At 40.3% G+C, this 22,995-nt stretch overlaps 1 protein-coding gene across 1 annotated transcript in view; it reads left to right on the top strand.

Annotated features, from left to right (window-relative positions):
* The window catches only part of SPON1 (spondin 1), a 185,078-nt gene extending 163,615 nt beyond the window's left edge, over nucleotides 1-21,463 (top strand). Inside the window, exons 8-16 of the mRNA XM_041423291.1 lie at nucleotides 8,427-8,628; nucleotides 9,827-9,967; nucleotides 10,295-10,370; nucleotides 10,780-10,962; nucleotides 12,334-12,504; nucleotides 13,552-13,719; nucleotides 14,963-15,127; nucleotides 16,377-16,640; nucleotides 17,789-21,463. Coding sequence (XP_041279225.1) covers nucleotides 8,427-8,628; nucleotides 9,827-9,967; nucleotides 10,295-10,370; nucleotides 10,780-10,962; nucleotides 12,334-12,504; nucleotides 13,552-13,719; nucleotides 14,963-15,127; nucleotides 16,377-16,640; nucleotides 17,789-17,952 — 1,534 coding nt within the window. The 3' untranslated portion in view covers nucleotides 17,953-21,463. The remainder of the gene's footprint in view (nucleotides 1-8,426; nucleotides 8,629-9,826; nucleotides 9,968-10,294; nucleotides 10,371-10,779; nucleotides 10,963-12,333; nucleotides 12,505-13,551; nucleotides 13,720-14,962; nucleotides 15,128-16,376; nucleotides 16,641-17,788) is intronic.
* The last annotated feature ends 1,532 nt before the right edge of the window (nucleotides 21,464-22,995 follow it).

The following is a 22,995-nucleotide window of genomic DNA, read 5'->3' as shown; positions in this document are numbered from 1 at the left end:
TAAAATGGGGTAAGAGCCAATATCTGCCAATCCTGCTGGAAATAAGGTTCCCTCCTCCAAAATGACAGTATGGTACCAGGAAACATTTTCAAAGTTTGGAGGTTTTGTGTACAAAATGACACGAATGAGGAGGCCAGACAGAGTCTCTTGTTTCTATGGCAACACAATGATGTGTCTGGCTCAGCTATTTTCTCCTTTTATGATTTTATAGATAACTGGGATTCATCCAGTGAAGTTTAATATTGTCAAAAATAGAATCCTAACCGCCAATCTAATCAGAAACAGTAATGCAGAAAGGACAATCCAATATAAAAGAAACCAAAATACAGGGGGAAAGTCAGCTGTGACTTTGGATAACATGAAGAAAAATACATAAATTTCTCCAGAGCTGTGAAATAGTTCGAGTGCTCCAGCTCTGCATTTGGCTAATGGTAAAAATGTATTTTATGTCAGAAAATTTCCTGTGCTGCATCCTTCCTTCCGCTGCATCTTATTCCTTCACACTGTTGGTGTCCTGTCCTACAGACCCCAAACCCTCAGGTGATCCCCACCTGTCTGACTTTGGAAGGTTTGGTGCCCCTGGGCTCCTGACAGCTGGATGCAGGAGGGGTTTTTGTTGAATGAACAGATCAGCAAACCTAATCAAAGCACCTTTGTTAAAAGGCTTTGACTTCAAAATGGAAACTTTCATGTAAGAATTGGACTTAAATGGAAAATTTCTTTCATTTTGAAAAAGTAAATTGTATTTAGGGTTTCTTTAAACATAAATTCTATTTTTTTCCTACAAAGTAGATATATTTGTCACACCAAACCCAAAAATCTCAGAAGATGTATCTCAGCAATAATACATATTTCAAAAATCCATCTAGAATAACAGGCATTTTTATTTGATACAGGGTGAGACTGGGCTCAAAGTGCATGTATATATTTGGATAATATAAATCTTTAATCATATGAATTTCCATTTTATTGTTATTTTATTGCTACTTTAGGAACTTAGAAGGAATGACTGAACCCAAGAACATACCCTGCCCTCACAACTTGGTTGCTCTATTTTAATGCTCTCTACAAAGTCCCATTTAAATGAGAAAATAACCCAGCCTCTTGTTTTTTCCCAGACATCAGGACAAAACACTGCTGAGTTGTGTTTTAGCAGCTCAAGGCAACAAATTTCTGCCTCTCTTGGCATCCATTCCCAGGCTATTGTGAAATACCCTGTTACCCGAATCCATGTCAGCTGAGTGCCATTTAGAGTTGTATACATTTATATAACTTCTGTACATTTATACAACTTTATATACATTCGTTGACTAAAAAATCCAAAAACTACATCACGTAAAAAAGAATTTTCTTAAGTGTCATTACTTAAGGGTATTACTGAGACCTAGGGAAACTTCATTTTCTGACAGATGGTCTGACACACCTACGTTAAGAAATTCATAATCCAATCTCAAGGAAAAAAGAGTTCTAGGTAAAAACATATGTGTTTGTTGGAAAAGAAAAAAATGTATAGATTTTTTTTTTTTTGTCAGAGCAAGCACATATGGAGCTCCATTTTCTGTCACCATTTACTTTCTACTTAAAATTCAAATGTCACTAGGCAAGGAAAAAAGTTGAGTATTAAAACATAGAAAAGAATTAACTAAGAACAATCCTTGCAAGAACTTTATACTCATTGTTCGTGGAAATTAAAGGCCATCCAGTTAAATCAAACTTCCACATCCCATTCTGCAAACATCTCATCCTTCGCATTTTTTCTTTCTCTACATGTTCCTCCCATTGGTAGTTACAGTTTTATGATTATTTCCCAACCATCTGCTGTCTTTCCTTGAGCCAAATAATTTCCCTTTATAATATGGTGAGTAATCACGTCAGCATCATTTCCATGCAATTACTCGTGTACTCACTGATCCTGTCTCCTCATTCCTGTGTAAATACTCACTGAGTAACTGGGATGATTTGCCACTTCAATTTCTAGTGAGCACAACTCTGTTTGCAAAATTTCAACCTGCTAATCATTACCCCTTTGCATTTTGTTATTTATGAAATGATAATTAAATATTTTCTCTAGTTCCCATCTCCAGACACCAAAAGGGATGTGAACGTTGGATGGAGAGGGATGCTGGATGAGTTGGAATGTACATTTATTAATCAAGGTGCTGGGCATCTTCAGAGGTTACACTGGGACTGGAGAAGTGCAAAATGCAATTCTCATCTTGGGATATTTGCAAGTCAAATTATTTTGGGAAGCAGGACAGTATTACTTTAAAATTCTTTAAAGGATTTTGAAGGAGTATCCACATTTTTAGGTATTCCAGTCAATGCTATTGATGGTGCCATTTGTTAAAGACACCATCAATGCTATTGATTGGAAGGGTATCTTTTGTTAAAAGGAGATCTTTGCTGTCATCTCGTACTCAGAATGAGTTAAGCTGGTAGCAAATCAGAGTTCATTGCTAACCAGATCATAAAGAGGTCTGAGCTGTTTGTCTGATACTGTTAAGGAGAGTGGAGAGGACCAGATCAGGCTGGGATGATTTCAGGCCAGGCTGAGGAGCTGCTCTGCCTCTGCTGCTTCTCCAAGCAGGGTCTGCAGAGCAGCCAGGGGAGAAAGGAGACAGACACACAGATAGAGAGGGCTCTTACAACACCCCTGGGATTTCCTGGCTAAACACAGCTGTAATTACTCCAGGCCGACAATTTGTAGCCCCAAAACTCCTGGGAAACAAAGAGAAATTTCTTGAATCCATCCAGAGACTCCTGAAACATGGTTTGATTGTAAATGCACAGTAAATAATCAAAGGGGTACAAAGCTCTTCTAAGCGGGAGTAAATATTGCCAGCACCATAACACACCTTGTTTGTGACAAACTGCAAAGAATAAACCAAAAACCTGCAGTTTCAGAAGCTGCAGTCCTAACTTGAGGTACCTGAGGTTTTCTTGCAGTGTAGAAAACCTGCTCACATTTGTTAATCACATAATCAAGGTATGCCCATCAATGAATGAAGATATTAAATCAAATAGCTGATGTATTAAAGAATAAATATATCACTATTATCTACAGTAGCAATCCAGGCAGGCTTATAGGAAAATATGAAAATGCCTGAAATGTGTGCACAAAGTCCCTTCCTTTTGTAATGCTTTCTAAAAAACGCTCAGATAATTGATATTTTAGAGCAGCATTTGCTCTGATGCGTGGTTTAAATGGCACTGGTAATGATATAATCCCCTAGCTCAAATGCAATACCATATCCACCCCTTTTAACTGGTTACAGCAACATTCTCAGTTTAAAAGCTGACACTCAGCAAGGTAAGAGGTTGTTATGTAGGGGGTTTTGTATGCTAGATGTGTAAGAAGTTTTCTGTCTTTCTTCATTCTTTCCCTATGAAATAAAATAGCCAAACTCCTCCTCTCACCTCCTCTGTTTTGGTGCTCAGAGAAACCAACAGCATTAATGTGCTTTGCAGCTCTTTATGTGGATGTCAATCAAATTTCATTGGTTCAGTGCTCATGTTACCGTATCTTTCCTTTCCCTAGCCCTTTTGGAACATACACATGTACAAATTACTCACCAGCTAAAGTGCTCACCTGCCCTGCATTTAATCAGAACTAAAGATTCTCCTCCTCCTTCTGTGCAGCATTGTCCTGGGGTGACAGGACAAACCTGAAACACCTGAAATTCAGGTGTTGGTATCTCTGCATAGAACTTTGTGTCCATGCAGTGACAGTAATTTCCATCACTTCAGAAATGGTTTTCTCAGTGATACAACACCTAAATATCTCATCTAATTTGCTCTGTTGGTTGCAGACTTTTAAGGGTATTTTACATTCAGTTTGGAAGCTTAATTCTCTTCCTTTCTTTGAAGCTACTTCACTTTTCAAGATGTTCTGGCTTTAAATTGCATTCAATAGAAGAGATGTTGTGTAAGTGCTGCTGGTAGGAAGTTCAAGGGTGGGAAGTCTGTTTCCATGCTCACACTGTTATTTGTATCAATAGCAAAAGGCTCTAAAGATGAATACATAGGAATGTTCATTCTGGAAATTGTAGATATGGTGCAGTGCAAGTCTCTAAAAAAAAGAAGGATGCTGCTTTTGTTTTCTAGAGGTAGAATGGAAAGCTCATTTAGTATTTCTGAAACTATTCAGTTTTCATGGTCCTCTAATCAGCTAAACTCTTAATTAAAAAAAATAAAAATGTACTGTTTCCTGATCATCAGGACCACTGAGATGAAAGCAGTGGCAATGTGGTCCACAGGGCTTTCACCCCTCTGCCTCTGATCAGACTTAGAACAGTTTCTGTCTTTCCACTTTTGTCTTCCTATTTGAAAAGGCTACTTTGATATGAAATCAGATCCTGGTACATTCAAATAAATTTAAATAAATTTAAGAATGGTTTTATAAACCCCTAAGAATGGGATTAGGGTGATTATATCTTAATAACAACCTGTGAAAAAATCTGGAGAGGCGCAAGCTATTTCCAACAACCTTCCTCTCCATATACTTATTCAGTGCATGGTAGATATCAGATTTTTTCCCCCTGCATAAAATCTATAATACTGCCTGAATTACAATTTAATTCCAAAAGGGGGTAAAATCTCAACCCTATAAATGGTCTTATTACCTAAAAAAAAAAAAAAAAAAAAAGTATATGCTTAGGCTACCTTTTCCTTCTTCTTTTACTTGCTTCTTTTATTTTGCTAATCAAATATCAAACCAAAAGTAATCACAAAGTTTTATTCTGCCAAATATTGGTTTTGCTATTTTTATTCAGCAGCTCTACAAAACCACCTTCCTGCATGCTCTCTTCCGTTTCTCATGGACCTCAGGTAGAACACACCAATATTGATTCAACACTCAAAAACGTGTCTTGCAGCAAGCTGAATTTTCTGATGGTTTGTCAAAGACTTCCTTAACACCCACCCCCAGCAGTGATAGCAACTAAGTTGTCACTTGGGAGAAAACTTGTGAAGCAAAATCATGTTTGTGCTCTTTCAGCCTTAAAAGAGGAAAAAATATATTAAAAAGCAAAAACAAAAAAACCCCAAAACCCCACAGTCTAAAATACAAACACAAAAATGGGGAGGAAAAAAAGGACCATTTTCCTACACTGCTCAGTATATGGCATCCCTGTAGCTGGAGATCCTAATCCTGCTAACAAAAATAAAATTGGCTAGAAATAAAGGAAATGGAAAACATTAGGATGCAGGATGCTGCCTGGGACTCGCCTCGCTCTGTGCTGTGTGACAGGAATTGACAGCAGGCTGCTCACAGTGGAAAATCACTGTCTGCTCCAGCCAGGGAAAGCAGGGCTCCCCTGCCCCCTGGGGCTCTCAGGGCTCTCACCTGGCACTTTCCTAATGGTCAGGATTTGCTCTGCAACTCCCACTTGCCACTGGTTTTAGGCATTTATTTGTGCAGGGGAAGGAAAAGGGGCACATTTTTCTCTTGCAGAAAACTGACAAGTTATTTACACTTTAGGCTTTCCTGTGGGCTTTACCAGACATGCTCAACTTGTTGCAGAAGAACACCTTCTAAAATTTTGAAAGAGAAAAAAGGATGATCCAAATTCCTATTTTATCCAAGGTGCTGATGACACAAAAATGAAAAAGTTGGGTTTGGGGTGTACTGAATAAATTTTTGCATTGGTTTCCTTCATGGAGATCCACAGTGCAGTCTTAGGGCATCTGAGCCAGACGTGTGGCTGAGGGATGCAGGAAGAATTTAGGTTCCTGCCAGCTTCATAAATCTGTCATTCATGTGGATACTGGAAAGAGCTGAATATGTCAGATTATTAAAAAGCTAACAAAAGCCCCCAGAGTTTTCTCTTGTATAAGTCTGTGCCTATCCCTACACCTGGGTAGAAGTTACGGGTGGTGCCTTAAATCAGTCTATTTCCCTTAAATTACAGCAACTCAGGAAGGGCTCTAGATTTCGGGCTACATTAAACAACTGTTGTTCAAGTCAGTATCCATACACCTTATAAAAATTTGTCAAATTTGCATTTGTGAGAGGGAGAGGAGAGGAGAGGAGAGGAGAGGAGAGGAGAGAGCCTCCATTTGTCCTCCGTGAATTTTTACTTTTCTTTCTTAACTTGCTACAGGATAAAAAACAGTAAAATGGCCATAACATTTTCTACCTGCCCTAACAAAGGAGCAGAAGATAGGTGATTTTTGTCAAAGTGCTCTGAATTGGAAAATTATGGCGGGCTCAAGTTTCCTGGTATTTAACAAATCCAAAGTCTTGGAGGTAGAGTGAATCTTACACTGAAGTGTTCCTTAACAGGGTTTCAACACTGATATAGTTATAATTTAAATACAGATATAATTTAAATACAAACATATTTTTATTTAAATTAATATCATGATGAATATGTTGTTCTGCCATGTCCATGTTAGACATATTCTCCATCTAAAGACCAGCTACACAAACTCACATCTCTCTGATATTTTTACAGTGTATTGCTTACCCTGTTTGAAATATAGAATTCCTGTAGGGAATTCATAGAAACCCTTATAATGCAGTAAATCCTTTAGCTACTTGAAGTCAGTTAATAGGCTTTTTAAGACTAATCACAGCTCTGTGCCTGACAAATATATCAGGATACTGCATTCACTGAGGGAAGTTGATACTGTCATCATTATTTTATGACTTTGCATTAGACAAACTGAAATCAGGCTTCTATCTCTAATGAGAAAAAAAAAAAAGCAATTTGCATTTCTTTCTGGGAAAGGCAGGATTAATGACATCAAATACTTAGCAACTCTTCTGCTCAGAGTCTTTAATTCAGCATAAGATAATTTACACTGTAAGATACCACTTCTAAAGACTCTGTAAGAGAAGTGGCCAGAACATTTTACACATTAGCAAATTCTTCTTAACTTGCCTATTAAAGGGGAACTAAACATGCTAACTTTTTGAAACTTCATGATAGCTACTGAAAAATCATTGTCTTTTAGCTGTTCTGGTTTTCTTAATGTACTGAGAGTGCTTTGAGCCAGAAAAAAACCCCACAAATAAATACCACATTTTTATAAGCATTTGTAGGAAGAATAAACTCCTTATGACTACAGTAGAGCAGTGTCTGTGCAGTCTTAAGCATGCATGGGCATTATTACTGGTTACCTAGCTAAAAAAGGAAGCACAAATAAGACTGTAAAAACGTCTCACATTTAAAATAAATGTGGTCTTTAGATACTCTGAACCAGTGTATTTTGGCATAAAACTGAAAAAAAAAAAACCAACAAAACCTCAACTTGACTCTATTAACCCAAGTCCTGTAACTGGGGAAAATTTGCATTGACATCAGAATGTAGAACAGAATTAGCAAAATAATATTTTAAATAATTCTGCATTTGTTGTTGCTCACAAGAAAAACACCATGAAGGGTTCCAACTCCTCTTCTGCAGGGAGAAGCCTCCAGCCAGGGCTGGTTTTTTTGTCATTTTCACTGGAATGTGGGAGCTGCTGCCAGCAGGGCAGAGCCCAGGGTGATGCAGCAGATTCCCTCCCCAGGGAGCGCCCAACAAAGGCAGGATGAGCAGAGGAGCTCTCACACCCACCCTCAGGATCTGCCAAATCTTGGCTGAGCCCTCCAGGACTGGCAGTGACCACTCATCTCTCACTCACAGGAGCGTTAAAACTCTATTCATCAGCTCTTTTCTGCACACACTGTAGCACTTCCAAGAACTTTTGGCATTGAAGCTCACATTGGCTTTGGGGGTGGGGGTAAAAAGTAACCCAGCAATCAAGGTATTTCTCTGCTGTTTTAGCCCTAATTTTTGCAAGTGTTTTAACAGATGTTTTTATTATTATTATCCCACTAATGCATAAGCACACTGCTGCAGCTCTGTACTTCTATATTGTCAGATTAAGTTATTTTCTGACCCAGAGATGGGGCAACTGAGAGGCGTTTTAAAAACTTGTATTCTATTTTTAGTCTTATGTGAAGGGTAAGACAATACAAATATTATAATTCACACTATCACAGTCAAAAACTATTTCCTAATTACATTATAAATGTTTCTTAACCTATCAATTTTTACCACACCATACTATAAATTCCTTAAAACTAATCATCTAAAATTACCCCTCATAAATACTATAATATCTTTCATAATTCTATTTATCTAAAGTACCTAATCTTATTTACAAAACCATCCTTTAAAACTTCTTTCTAGTTCCATTTCTCTCTCAACAATGCCTATCCTCTTCCATAACATTTCCAAATCAACGTTTCTTACCTCAAGGTTTGCATACAGATACATATTATGTAAACCTTCTATCAAACTTTAAAAGTTCTCTGCAAAATTCTCTACATTATATATCTTTTGCCTATTGAAGTGCAAACCTCCTTGGATGATGCTGCAGGTTTCTGGGCTCATTTCCCCCTGGCTGTGGCATTCACGCTCTTCCTCTGGATTTGCAGGAGAGCTGCTCCCTCTGCTGAGTTTTCCGTGGATCGCCACCGGCACCTGATGTCCTTCCTGACCATGCTGGGCCCCAGCCCCGACTGGAACGTGGGGCTCTCTGCCGAGGATCTGTGCACCAAGGACTGCGGCTGGGTCCAGAAAGTCGTGCAGGATCTGATCCCCTGGGATGCCGGCACCGACAGCGGCGTCACCTACGAGGTACAGGCACACTCTGTAGTTTATCCAAATTATCCCCTCACAGCAGTGAGGCAGGAAAGCAGTTTGATCTATGGGGATGCCTTTATTCTTTTTACTCTACTGATTATTTTTTTTTTTTAATGAAATACAATTCATTTAAAGAGATGTTAACTACGCTTTACTGTCCATGGTTTTGCCTGAGTTCCCTCAGCATTGGCACTGACAATGTGACATCCAGCTGCAGTGTTTTCACCACAGAAGGACACAATGGGTAAGGTTGGAAGGAAGCACACGAGTTATTGATGTAGGGTGTCCCCAGCCAGGGAATAATGTGCAATGACTCCATGATAGAGAAGGCTGAATAAATGCTTTATTAAGCTATATTATATTACACTACACTATACTAATACTATATCATACTACTTACATACTAAAGAAAAACCTGTGACCCCTTTTGGATAGTCATGACACAGCTTTTGACCCAATTGGTCCATCAGGCCAAACAACCATCACCAGTGCCCAATTAACAAATCACTCCTCAGTAAACAATCTTCATAACACATTCCACATGTGCCAAACAACAGGGGCAACAAATAGAGCTAAGAATTGTTTGTTTTCTCTTCTCTCTCTGAGCTTTCTCACTGCCTTCCCCAGGAAGAATCCTGGGAGAGAGAATTATGTCCCTCTCTGTTCAAAGAGTATGTGAATACCACAGCGAGTCATCTGGTCCAATCTGTACAGCTCTTGAATGCCCCCAGTAAGGGAGGCTCTGCACCCACTCTGGGCTTGGTCACAACAAAGTAAAGAATTTCTCATTTATGTTCACCTGTTATATTCACCTGTTGGATAAACAGATGGCTTTGGTCACAACCAAGCCTTTGGGTGCCCTTTTGTACAGAGCAAAGCAGTGCCATCAGCAGCTACATCAACTCCAGTTTGGGGCTCTTTCAACCCAATGCCAGCTCTTCTGTTTGGCACTGGAAACTTCAACTGTTTCTCACAGCAAAGCAGAGCAAAACCACCACCAATAAAACCCCCAAACGAACAAAAAAAACCCCATTAAAAAAAAAAACAAAACAAATCCCCATACCACTAAGTATGAGTGTAAAGAGGTCACCTCACACTGGAATTTTGCAGTTTAGTATTTCAGTGAAGTTTTAATTTCTGCAGATTAACTATTAGTTTCTTTTATAACACTTTTTTTTTCTTTTGATTGCAGTCTCCTAACAAACCTACAGTGCCTCAGGAGAAGATCAGACCTCTTACAAGCTTAGATCATCCTCAAAGCCCATTTTATGATCCAGAAGGAGGATCTATCAAGCTGGTGGCCAGAGTTGTCATTGAGAGAATTGCACGAAAGGTAGAATATATATAAGTCAAATTCTCAAGCAAGTAAAAATCCACTTTGTAAACCAAAAAACCAATCCATTCTTTTTCCACATTCCCTCCAAATCTACACTCCTTAACCTACCCACAGCAAAGATAATGGCAGAAAAAAATTAAACTGTCTTAAGCTCTCCTAATTCTGGCAATTATTCCATCTGCTTAATTGGTGATTTTCTTTATGTACACCTAGGAATTCAAAGAGAAAAAGGTGCTGCAGACACAGCAGTGTCTCACAATGTATTGGTTTAACCCTTCATGGATGAGTTTCCTCTCTTCAGTGTTCACAATCATTGTTTTGCAGGGGGAGCAGTGCAATATTGTTCCTGATAACATAGATGATATTGTGGCAGATCTAGCACCAGAGGAAAAAGAAGAAGGTACGTTTGAAATTAGTTTCTGCACTACTAATAATTTATATTTGGTTCCATTCTCTGCTGTCACTAAGACAAAACTGACTTAGGAGCAAAAATTCCAATCAGTGTCAAAGAGGCTTTCATGTCTTCTGATCTCTTCTATTAGCTTTCTTCTGTACAGAAAAGAAATTACATGTATACCTAGGAGATGACAATAACAACACAGGAAATAAAAGACAGAAGACTTTTGGGGTTCAAATAATTTTTTTTAAAGAAAGTTGGCAATATTTTTTTTCTTCTGGGCTAAAATGGAGAGGATGGAATGCAAAAGGAAATCATGTATATTATTGGAATCTAAAGTAATCATCAGCACAGAAAAAGGAAGAAAGTGGAAGACTGTTTTTAACATTCAATGCCTTTCCTCTCTTTTCAGATGACACCCCTGAGACTTGCATATACTCAAACTGGTCCCCATGGTCAGCCTGCAGCTCCTCTACCTGTGAGAAGGGCAAGAGGATGAGGCAGAGAATGCTCAAAGCTCAGCTGGACCTCAGCGTGCCCTGCCCAGACACCCAAGACTTCCAGCCCTGCATGGGCCCAGGCTGCAGCGATGAAGGTAACCAGGAATGGAAGGTGGAGGAGAAGAATGCCCTGTGGAGTTTGCTTCTGCTTTAAAGTTCTCAAGGATGTCAGTTGCTGTAGCATGGCTTGAGTGGTGGCCAAGAGAAAATTGCTGAAGGACATGAATGGCAGCTGTCTGTGGTGAACTCTGCACCCCAGCTGTATCAGGGCATGAGGTGCACAGAAGTATAAAGGAGGAGTGAGGGATGCTCTGGAGGTGTCATGGGTCTTGGGTCTTCAAAGAGACAGGAGCAGTTTTTGGGTGTAGTCAAGTTGTTTATTGCACGAATATATCAGTCTCGAAGGTGAGGAGTTCAGAGTAACACAGAGCTCTGTGCTACAAGTTTTCTGGCATAAAGTCCAGAGCAGAAGCAGCAGCAGCTCCCATCTTTTTTCTTCTTCCTTCCTTTTATCTTCCCTCTTTGCACCCCAGTAGAGGGGTTTTATTAATAAATCGTCCAATCAGCTAAAAACACGATTCTAAAACACGAATTCTAATGTGTGAAAGTAGCATCAGTTCTTACCCAAAATCTACCTACATAATTTTATTTATTTACATGGATAGTTCCATCAATTCTATCTAGAAATGCAAGCAATGTTCTGCTATGTTTTTGTTATGTCTGGAGCTAAGTTACTGAACTTTAAACTAGGTTTTAGGGCCTTTTACTAGCTAACACAGTCTCTTAAGGCACTTAAGATATATTTCTACTTACTTAAAATTAAAACTTATACTTCTATTTCATGTCTGTGTGGCTTAATATATTTCAGCATCTCTAGAGGTTCTGATTCAAACCCTGCATTTCTTTTTCTCTCTGAGAGAGGCTTCTATTTCATGCATTCCAAAAGGATGCAGCAGAGGAGAGGACAGTGGGAAAGGCAGCATAGAAGGGATGCTGCACACAACTGGGCAGCAGCTCTGTCAATCCCTGTGGCTGCAGCTCTCTTCACAGAGAGCAGCAGGCATAACTCTCTCCCAGGATTTTTCCTGGGGAAGGCAGGGAGAAGTTCGAAGAAGAGAAAACAATTCTTATCTCTATTCACTGCCCCTGGTTTTTTGACATATGTGGAATGTGTTATGGAGATCGTTTACCCCAAGTGATTTGTTAATTGGACTCTGCTGAGGGTTGTTTGGATTGATTGGCCAATTGGGTCAAAGCTGTCTCCAGACAGTCAGGGGATTTTCTTTAGTATTCTTTAGTATAGCATGTCTTTAGTATGTCATTTAGTATAGTATTAGTGTAATACAGCATAGCTTAATAAAGCATTTGTTCAGCCTCCTGAATTATGGAGTGAGAGCACGTTATTCCCTGGCTGGGGGCACCCTGCACTGATAAATCCCCACACCTGAACGCTCTGTGTGTTTCAGATGGCTCCACCTGCATGATGTCTGACTGGATTACGTGGTCCCCCTGCAGCGTCTCCTGCGGGATGGGGACGAGGTCCAGGGAGAGATACGTAAAGCAGTTCCCCGAGGATGGCTCCATGTGCAAAGTGCCCACTGAGGAGACTGAGAAGTGTATTGTAAATGAGGAATGCTGTAAGTATTTCCTTCAGCTTCAAAAAATCCAGCTAATAGCAGGAGGACTGCCCCAAAAAAATTTTTTATATGAGTCTTACTGGGGTCCCACAGAGCTCCACCTTAGGTCCTGTGCTCTTCAGTACCTTAATAAATGACTTGGATGCAAGATTAGAAGGCATACAAAGCAAATTCCCAGATGATTGAAAACTGGGAGGAGCTGCTGACTCCCTCATAAGCAGGAAGGCCCTGCTGAGAGACCTCAAGAAATTAAAGAACTGTGCAATCACCAACCACATGAAGTTCAACAAGGGAAAGTTCTGGATTCTGCACCCGGGATGGGGCAGCCCTGGATGTACAAACAGAGTGGGGAATGGGATGCTGGAAAGCAGTGCCAGGGAAAGGGACCTGGGGTTCCCTGGCAAGCTGAATGTGAGCCAGCAGTGCCCTGGAGCCAGAGGGGACATCCCTGTGCTGGGGACATCCCTGTCCTGGCACAGCAACACCAGCTGGGCAAGGGAGGGGACTGTCCCTCTGCTCTGAGCTGGGGCAGCCCCACCTTGAGTGCTGGGGGCAGGTTTGGGTGCCACAATGGAAACAAGATATAAAGCCATTAGAGAGTGTCCAAAGGAGGCCACTAGGATAGTAAAGGTTCCAGAGGAGAAGCTGTGTGAGGAGCTGCTGAGGGCACTGGGTCTGTTTAGCCTGGAGGAGACTGATGGGAGTCCTCAGTGCAGGAACAAATTCCTCATGAAGGATGAGGAGGGGCAGGCACTGATCTCTGCTCTGTATGGCAGTGACAGAAGCCAATGGAAGGGCCTGAAGTTGTGTCAGGGGAGGTTTAGTTTGGATATCAGAAAAAATTTGGGCACTGAAACAGAGTCCCCAGGGAAGTGGTCACAGCACCAACCTCATGGAGTTTGAGAAGGGTTTGGGCAGCACTCCCAGGGACACTGCGTGACCCTCTGTGCAGGGCCAGCAGCTGGACTCCATTATCCTTGGGGGTCCCTTCCACCTCAGCTGATGCTGTGACACTGATGAACAATTTTCTCTGCCCACTCTGAACAGCTCCCAGCAGCTGCCTTGTCACGGAGTGGGGTGAATGGGACGAGTGCAGTGCCAGCTGTGGCACGGGGATGAAGAGAAGGCACAGGATGATCAAGATGACTCCTGCTGATGGATCCATGTGCAAGGCAGAAACCACCGAGGCAGAGAAATGCATGATGCCCGAATGCCGTGAGTGAAAGGAGTTCCTCTCCCCTGTCACCATGATATTTTATGAAAATCCTTTGCTAGGATTTTTCTCGTCTTCTGGCTGAGAAGCTTTAGAAAAGAAATGCAAATAATAATTATATGATGGCTGTGGAATGTGGTCTGGACATTGTTCACCAACAGGTGCATCTTGGATTGGTCCATGTTGGTTGTTTCTAATTAATGAATCAATAAAAGATGCAGCTGCATCAGACTCTGAGAGTCACGAGATTTTGTTATCATTCCTTTCCAGCTCTCTGATGGATCTTTTCTCTCTATTCTTTTTAGTATAGTTTTAGTGTAGCATTTTAATATAATATAATAAACCAGCCTTCTGAAACATGGAGTCAAGATTCTCATCTTGACCCTTGAACACAACCATACTCCCCTGCTCTGGAAAGAAATATCATTTCTGACACATTGCCCCAGCACACAAAGAACACAGCTGAACCCAGGAGCAATGCTGCGTTTCCTTGTCCTCCTTCAAACTGGGAGAAAAATCTTAGGGATTGTACGTTAATAGCACATTCACTGTCAGGATGAGAGCTTCAATAAAAAGTGTTCAGTGGTGTCCTCTTGCTGTACGACCCACACAGTGGTGCGTGTACCAGCAAGCCATGCCTAAACAACTTTAAGTTATAAATACGAGGGATATTTGACCATAAGGCTAGAATAAAACACATAAAACCCTCCCTAAAATTTTAACCCCTGAAAATTTCAGAAATTGAGGTGTTTCTTTTGTGCAATCAGCCAGACACACCCTTACTGTCACTATTAATTTCTTATGAAATGCTACATTTTCATCAGAGATATTTTTAAAATATTTTTGGTAGATAAAATATGGAAGTTTCACTTGTTAGACTAAATTAAGTTGACTTTTGGTTCTATTCACTGCAACAATCTGTCTTTTTTTTTTACAGGAGTTATGATTGAAACATAGCTCCTTAAACTATTTATTCCCCAGGTGCACTGAGACCCCAGCAGATATGACTTAGATACAGGAAAAGATAGCAAAGGCATTTAAATCAAGCAAGCCTTTCAATTTAATATAAAGTTTTCTGAGCTTTTCAGCAGCACCATTCAGCTTGTGACAAGAAAGTATAATGGGCTGATGACAGATAAAACACATTTTCCACCTGTATTATTTCCAAAATGTATACCTCCATACTTTATTCATAGGAAGAAATCATTAATAACAAGAATTCATTACCTTTTTATTTCCTACCAGATACCATCCCCTGCCTGCTGTCTCCCTGGTCTGAGTGGAGTGACTGCAGTGTAACCTGCGGGAAGGGAATGAGAACCAGGCAGAGGATGCTGAAATCTGCTGCTGAGCTGGGAGACTGCAACGAGGAGCTGGAGCAAGCAGAGAAATGCATGCTGCCAGAATGCCGTAAGTTTGGAGAATTCCCTGAGAAGAAGAGGCTAATTATGTTTCAAAATCTATGTATCACACCTCCATCACCATCTTAGCATCACTTCTTAGATGGAGGGGTATCAAGTGTGCATTGTTTAAAAAAAAATTATTATTATTATCATTTTCATACACTTTCAGCAACTGAGAGCTGAAATACGACTGGGTCTTAAGTTCAGCTTGCCCTACATTGCCCTATGCAATGCCCAGTATTTCCATGGGAATACAGCTCTCCATGTTTAACACACTGCAGCTCCAGGCAACTCCCCAGTAGAAAAGGAGTCAGAATTACAAAACTTGGTTTATCACTTCAGTGCAGACAGTGTGCCAGGAAAGAAAGAAAGAAGAGTTGAAATCACCTGTGTGATTCTTTTAGCTCAGAAAGAGGACAAAAGGGGCTTTCTCCTCCTTTGATACACCTCTGAATGGTATTGCTTTGCAGCCTGCTACTGGATGGTGTGGAGGCAGCTGCAGAGATTTTTTTTTTACCTTGCTCCATTAAAATCCCCCACTTCTTTGGTAGACCAAATTTCTGGTTGTTTTTCAGTCTTTGTGAAGTGTGAGAGCCTAAGGCACTGCTGAATGAATGAGATATGATTGCTTTTAGCATCCTGTTTCCAACTGGTTTGTGAGGTTGTATCATAAATTACATTCTTTTTCACAGAAATTATCGGTTAAAAAGGGTTTTACACTGTAATTGCTCATTCAGCTTTTCTTAAATAATGTGAAATATCATTTTGATTTTTATTCACTGGGGCTGTAAGTGTTAAGCAGTGTTGAAAGATGAAGACTTTTAAGACATAATGGTATTAGTGAATATGGCTTATTGCGTAACACTGCCAGCAAAGCAAGGCTCAGATCTCAGAGGCAGCAAATTATTTTTAAATATAACTCAATTTTCAGAAGCTTTGCATTACAAAACAGACAGATGGGTGGGAAAATTGAAGAAGGCACAGGAGAATTATTTATATGTTCTTTGTAATTTTAGCGATCTGCCAGCACCACTCTTGAAGAAGAAATCGAAGAGCGTGTCAAATAAAACTTCTGCTAGAAATGGACTCAGAAAATTCTGACATGCAGCCTCCAAACAATTGCTGAGAAGACTGGAGGCTTAAGTGGAGTCTGTGTAGTTGGGGGTGCAAAGATTCATCAGGCACATCTGCGTGTTTCTGTGTTTAGACCTCACGGATTTTCTGTCATTTTTTTTTGTGTTTCCTATTCCCTGCAGCCATCCACTGTGAGCTGACGGAGTGGTCCCAGTGGTCTGAGTGCAACACCTCCTGTGGCAAGGGCCACATGATCAGGACGAGGATGATTAAAATAGAGCCCCAGTTTGGGGGGGCAGCCTGCCCTGAGACCGTCCAGCGTACCAAATGCAGAGTGAGGAAGTGCCTGAGGGGAGCAGGGATGGAAAAAAGGCGTTGGAAGGAGGCCCGGGAGAAAAGGAGAAGCGAGCAAGCAAAGAAGAATTTAGAGAGTGAGCAATATCCAGGTGAGTGTGGAACCACTTTTGGTGGTTTTCTGCATGACGGTGATGCCTCTTGAAGGCTGACGTGGAACAGAGACTAGACAGAGCTAAAGAATAAAGTAAGGATTTATTAAGAGGCCTCAGTGGATCCACCTTGGGCAGCACAAACCAAAACGGCCCCAAAAATGGACAACTGCTCACAGGGTACCACACTTTTATAAATGTTGGTCCATTTGCATATTGGAGTTAATTGTTCAATTCCAGCTGCAGCCCCTGCACTCCCATCCTGCTTGTTTTTCTCTCTCCAGCTCACGCTGTTTGTGCTCTTGGGGCTGAGATTTGGATCATTTGTCCTTGGTGCCCAGCTGGAGCAGGAATTGTTTTGTCTCCCTGCTCTGTGCACAGAGCTCACCATGCCCTCATGTGAAGCCCAGACCCACACACTAAAGCACCACAGAATGTGAAAAATAGAAAAGCCAAAACCTGAGGCATCAACAGAGTTTGTGAGCAGCTCCACCACATTCTGTGAGAGCATCTTCAGCAATTCAGTCAGTAAAACACAGCCACTTGCAGTGCTTGCCCATCACCAAAATCACCCAGCCTAAGCTCAGGGCACCATGGAGAAAAGCCCACACCTGTCCACATCCCAGCACTAAAAATATTTTAGCTACTCCGCACAAAAGTGTGAAGAAGTTTAAACTTTACACCTGGCAAAGGACTGACTGCAGTTTCTGCAGATCTGGGTGGCAATCTTTACATCCTGTTAGCTTCAAGCATTTAAAATATTTTTTCCTGGATCCGATGCTGAACTTCAAAACTGAACTCATTTCCACCTCAGCAGTCTGATTCAGACTCGGGCTGCTCCAGGAGATCTGCTCAAACTGCTTTTCCAGTGGGGAAACCAAGTGTCATCAAGTACTGATTCCTGAAATCAACAGAACATATCTTGTGGTGTATTTAACATTATCTGGGTAGGAATTACTGCTAAGTTGTGGCTTATGCTTATCTGACATTTAACAGTTTCATCATTTTTTCTGTCTTTTGTAATGTAAATAATAAATTGCTTTTTATTTTTTCCAGTGTTTGTCAAATGCAACTGGGTTATAGTTAGCAGGGCTTTCTACTACTAAAAACTTCACCAAGTCACTTTTTTTTTTTTTTTTTTTTTCCAGTTTGTAGGATGAAACCATGGACTGCTTGGACAGAATGTTCTACTCTGTGTGGAGGTGGAATTCAGGAGCGCTACATGATGGTAAAGAAGAGGTCCAAAAGCACTCAGTTTACCAGCTGCAAAGACAAAAAGGAGCTAAGAGCATGTAATGTCCATCCCTGTTAACAAAACACAGGGTTCCAAGTGATGCACTCTGAGCTAAATGGAAAGTCAACCTTGGTTTGTTTTTTTAGAACAACAACAACAAAATATAAAGTGTATATTAGTTTTCATTTTTGCAGTGTGGTTTGCTTTTTAGTCTTGCTGGTGCAAGAAAAATATTTTATAAATATTTCCTCATGGATTTATGCTGAGAGTAAGTCTTTGGTACTCCAGCCAGCCCTTAATGCATAAAAATAGTGAAGTCATGGTGAGTTATTTAACTAAAATACAGACACATCTGTGGACATGGAATAGCCATATAGAAATACCACTTGTAAAGACATGGGATGCATGCATATTAACAAAACTAAGTTAAAGTGACAGGAAGTTTCATCTGTGGGAGGATTTCTCTCTAGATTTGATTTTGAAAATCCAAAGCAGTGCCTCTCTGATTACACAACTATGCCAAGGAGTAATGTCAGTAATGCTGGTTCAATAATATTAAAGGTGCATGTTTATCTTTTTACACTATTGGGTTAAGCTGATAGTTATTGTTATTATTATAATAATCCTAAACACTTCTCTTCACATAGAGAAAGTCTTTTTTTTCTTCAGAACTTAAAAAGGAAATAATTTTTGTGGTTCAACAGTGATGTCTGACCACCACACAATCACAGTCAGGACGGCGCATAAAGAAAACATGCAAATATCATAATATGTGTACAGTCCATTGCCTTTCAAAATGGACACAGAACTAGTGGAAATTGGTCCAGAGGGTTGCAACAGCTGTGCCACAGGATGTCTTCCACATGAGGGACACTAAAAAATTAGATTCAGTTTCACAAGGATCTTATTCACAGGAGAATAGGGAGACAGGTTTATAATAAAACAAGAATGGTAGAGAAAAGGTCAGCCAGCTCTCATGCATCCCTTGAAACTGAAATGAGCCTCTGAAAGGAAACAATGACAGTCTTGAAAAAAAAAAACCTGATTGTAGATTGGCACAAGAATACATTTACAGCAGTGCCATTTATGCCTTTTTTTACTCAGAGCATAGGGTAATCTAAAAATTGCTAAATTTGTGAGAATTACCCATTTTGGATATCCTAGCCAGGGTAAATGCCCTCCCTGACTACTTAAGTGATTAAAAAACTGCCTGAGATTAGAAAATACCTCCTCACTCTTCTATTTGCTACTTTACCCCATCTCCTGCAGAGTTTAGCTCTCATCCCTACACAGTCTGGTGTCATCAGGGAGACCCTTGGACCCCACTCACTACTGGAACACAACCTTTTCCTGTAATTTGATTTTCCTGCAATAATCTAACATTAAGGGGGGAAGGTGATGGGTTACCTCTTGGTCCAGGCAAGGCAGCACACCCCTGTGTCTCTTCTGAAGTAAGAACAGTGCACTGAAAATAAAGATTGTTGATGCCAACAATTAAGCTTGAGAGAAATGAATGGAGAGATTTTTTTTTTTTAATGATCTCTAAGCCAGCTTTAAGTAATTTACTCACTTCCTTAACACTTGGTCACTACCCTGAGGACCTGACAGGGTTTTAAATATTGCTGTGCACAACCCTCTGAGCTGTTCATCTTCCCCACCACCACCCTGGGGATCCCCTGTACCTGAACAGCTCGTTGGGTGGTGGCATTAATTGTGGGGATGTTCATCAGCATTTCCCCAGTGAGCACTCCAAGGGCTGCTCAGGACTTCCACAGCCATCACATCCCACCCCCTCTCAAGATCTTTTACTGCTTTCTGCAGATTTGGAGTGAGGGAAAGGCCAGGGGAAAAAATGGAACCAAGGGCAGTGTCAACCACCTCCTGCTGCTGCTAAATGAAATGGGTGCACACCCACGGCCAACCAAACCAGGAGAAAAAAGAATGCAGCAAGGTTTCATGCTAAAACCAAACATTTCACTTTTTGCACAGCTTGGCTCACTTAATAATATGAATTCAGATAGCTTGCCTTCTTGTGCCTGTTCAAAAATTGTGCAGTTTATGTCTCTACAGCACTGCAATTACAGCAAAGCAGCAAGACTGTCCCTCAGTAGTGCATTTAGGACCTCACATTTCACTTTTGTGACCAAAAATTAAGAAAACCCTATAAAAAAAAAAAAACAAACAGTGGAGGGATCTAGGTACTGGAGGAGTGACCAGCTGAGCATATTTTGGGTGAAGAAACTGCAAAGAGCCACAAAGATCAATGCCAGGGGCTCAGCCAGGGCAGAGCCTCATCTCTGGCTGAGCTGACAGAGGATGTCCCAGCTGAGGCCATTCACTCAGAAAAGTAATCTTTGGCCATAAAATGTGTGGCAGAGTGCTTTTAAAGGCTTTGATGGATCTGTGAGCCTGAGGCAGAGGGAACAGAAGTTTCTCATGAATGGAAAAAATTTGCTGAGTTCAGGAACTAAATTTATCTCATCAACCACTTGTCCAAGCTTATCTTGCAAAGCCATGCCTGTTTCAGCAAATAATCAACGAAACCCAGTGTTGTATTTTCATTTTCACATTGGTTCCAGTTCATCAAGCTGTTTTGTCTGCTAAATACTTCCTTTGCCAAAGGCCACATAGTCCAAATACACTTATAGAAAACTTACAACACCTTTCTGAACAAGCCCACAAAATTGCCCATTAAAACAATCTGGCATTCCTTTCTCTGTACTTCTTACTAATTTGATTCTCCAGATAATTTTTTTCTATCTCTTTTAGAAGGCTGTTCAGTGTGATTTCCAGTCATTTCTCATAGGCTTATTTAAGTTCTGAATGTTGCAAATCGCTTTTTTCCCCGCCTTGTTAACAGATGAAATGACAAGGCAATTGCACCGGGTCTGGAATGTGTGACCACTCCTGCTTCTGTTCAGCTCTTCACACTTGTTTTTCTGTTGAAACGTTTTACAGATCTCGTCTTTCTTCTAACTTGATATGTGAGAAACATTTAGGCTTGTTACATTTTGTATTAAAAAAAAAAAAAAAAAAAAACAAACAAAAACAAAGAAGGGAAAAAAAAGAAAAGAGGTTGATTTTCTATTCAGAACAAAAAAGAAAGAGCTCTGATATACAATATGTAGAAATTTTGCATTGTTACTGTAAATTTTCTAGTAGTGTAATAGGCACTGGTTATCAGTCAATAAAAATAAGAACTGTTATTGTTCTGATGTCCTGAATTATCCTGCTGAACTCAAAGCACAGATGTCACACCAGTTTTGTAGACCTCAACTACCAGATCTTAGCATTGTGAGTACCTTTTTTTTTCTAATATACAAAGGATAAAATCCTTACACACAATAAAAAGTTAGGGGCTTAACAAATGTACAGTAGAACTCTGTGAGACATATGAGTTAAACAAAATTTTGTTTTATTGCATTTTTAGATTTCCTTTATTGTTTTTGTTTGCTGTGGAATTATGAAAAAGCTACCATGGACATTTCTTACCAAAGTCTTGTGTAGATGTTTTGTAGCTGTCTGCCTAACACATTATTATTATTATTATTATTATTATTATTATTTTGGAATAAAGACATCTTTACTATGAATTTTACATTTGTATGAGATTCTGTTCAATTAATATGATTATGTACACCAAAAAAACATTTATTAATATGAGTCATGGTTTTACTTACATTTTACTCCTGTTCAAGGTCCCAGGATATCAGGAGTGAGTGGATTTTATTAGAACCGGTTGTTCTTTCTACTTGGAAGTTGTTTGCATCAAGGTCTTTGTCAAATGCTTTGTTGTTCTTTTGAAATCACAGGGTAACTTAGGAACATTACAATGTATTTGTGTATTACTCTCATGTGGGTTTTGTTGCTGTTGTCAGTTTTTAATAAAAGAGAAACTATTTAAAAGAACACATTTTAAAGCCTGGTGGTACATGAAAGGAAAAATCATTACAAATAAGCTCTCAAAAAGCCTGAGATTTTGTGAAACTTTCGACTGGTCTTTTGTGCTACTGGAAAACAGTTTTGGGACCCTGTGGGTCTGAGTGTGTCACTGATAATTACCCAGAAATGATGGAGGTGAGGGGGGCCACACAGCAATGCTGCTGCTCTAGAAATCCAATTGTCTGTAACACTTGCAGCCAGCTAAAAGCAACCAGTCTGTTCACAAAAAAAGCCCTCTAGCCCAAAACTGAAGAGTAACCAGGCTGGGGGGAGGCTGGAGGTAGTAAATGAAATATGCTAAAATCCCTAAACTCCTCACTACCACGTTTAAGGCACTTTAGTGTTCTTTGCTCCATGTGCAAACCCATTTAATATTTTTATTGCAACACTTTTAACCCTGGGACTCAGCCACTTCATGTAGTGTTGTGCAAAAACAAAGCAATTCTGTTGAGCTGAGTGACCAAGTTCCGTCTCCCCTGCTTTCCAAAAGACAGAACAATTTGTGCCATAACTTGTGGGCTCTCTGCTTCCTTTTTTTACCTCTCTCAGGGTTGGGATTGAAGGCACTTGAATTGATAGCTCATATTCAGACTCAGGTATTTATTGTTTCTTATCAATGTTACAGCCTCACAGCAGTGAGTTCTGCAGCCTTTCATTAGCAAAGCACAAAATGGCCAACAATCTCTTGTTACAATGTCTTTTAAGACTAAACTATCCAATTAAGAGCTGACACCTAAATTCTTTTCCCTTTTAACCCAATAACTGATCCCTGGAAGCCCACAATGTGGACTTTTCTGCCCAATTACAAAACATCACCCAAACCCATGAAGATGAAGGAAGAAGAAAGTAAAGAAGAAGAACCTGCCTCTACCCTAAAACCTCCATCTTGCTTCATATTTATTTCTGTATTCTAAAATCCCAAACTCTAAGTCTTCCACCCTGTGATATTACACACTTCTAACCAACTACACACCCATAATCCCAGTGCTCTCAATCAATTTTGGAGGCTTTCTCTACAGCCTCAGGTCAAATGCAGTGTCCTCTTGTGGGTCCGTGCCTTTCAGCATCCAGGGTTCCACAATAACTGATGGGCACATGAACTGCTCAGCAGGCAGTGGCAGTTCTCACACGTGGTCTAGGTGTCTTAATGCACCTGAAATGTTAATGCTGGGAGCTCTG

Source organism: Onychostruthus taczanowskii, unplaced genomic scaffold, assembly GCF_017590055.1.
Source record: "Onychostruthus taczanowskii isolate IOZ18803 unplaced genomic scaffold, ASM1759005v1 scaffold76, whole genome shotgun sequence".
In the NCBI taxonomy this organism is placed as follows: domain Eukaryota; kingdom Metazoa; phylum Chordata; class Aves; order Passeriformes; family Passeridae; genus Onychostruthus; species Onychostruthus taczanowskii.
The sequence above is the reverse complement of the archived record's forward strand: the minus strand, read 5'-3'. Positions and strand labels throughout refer to the sequence as shown.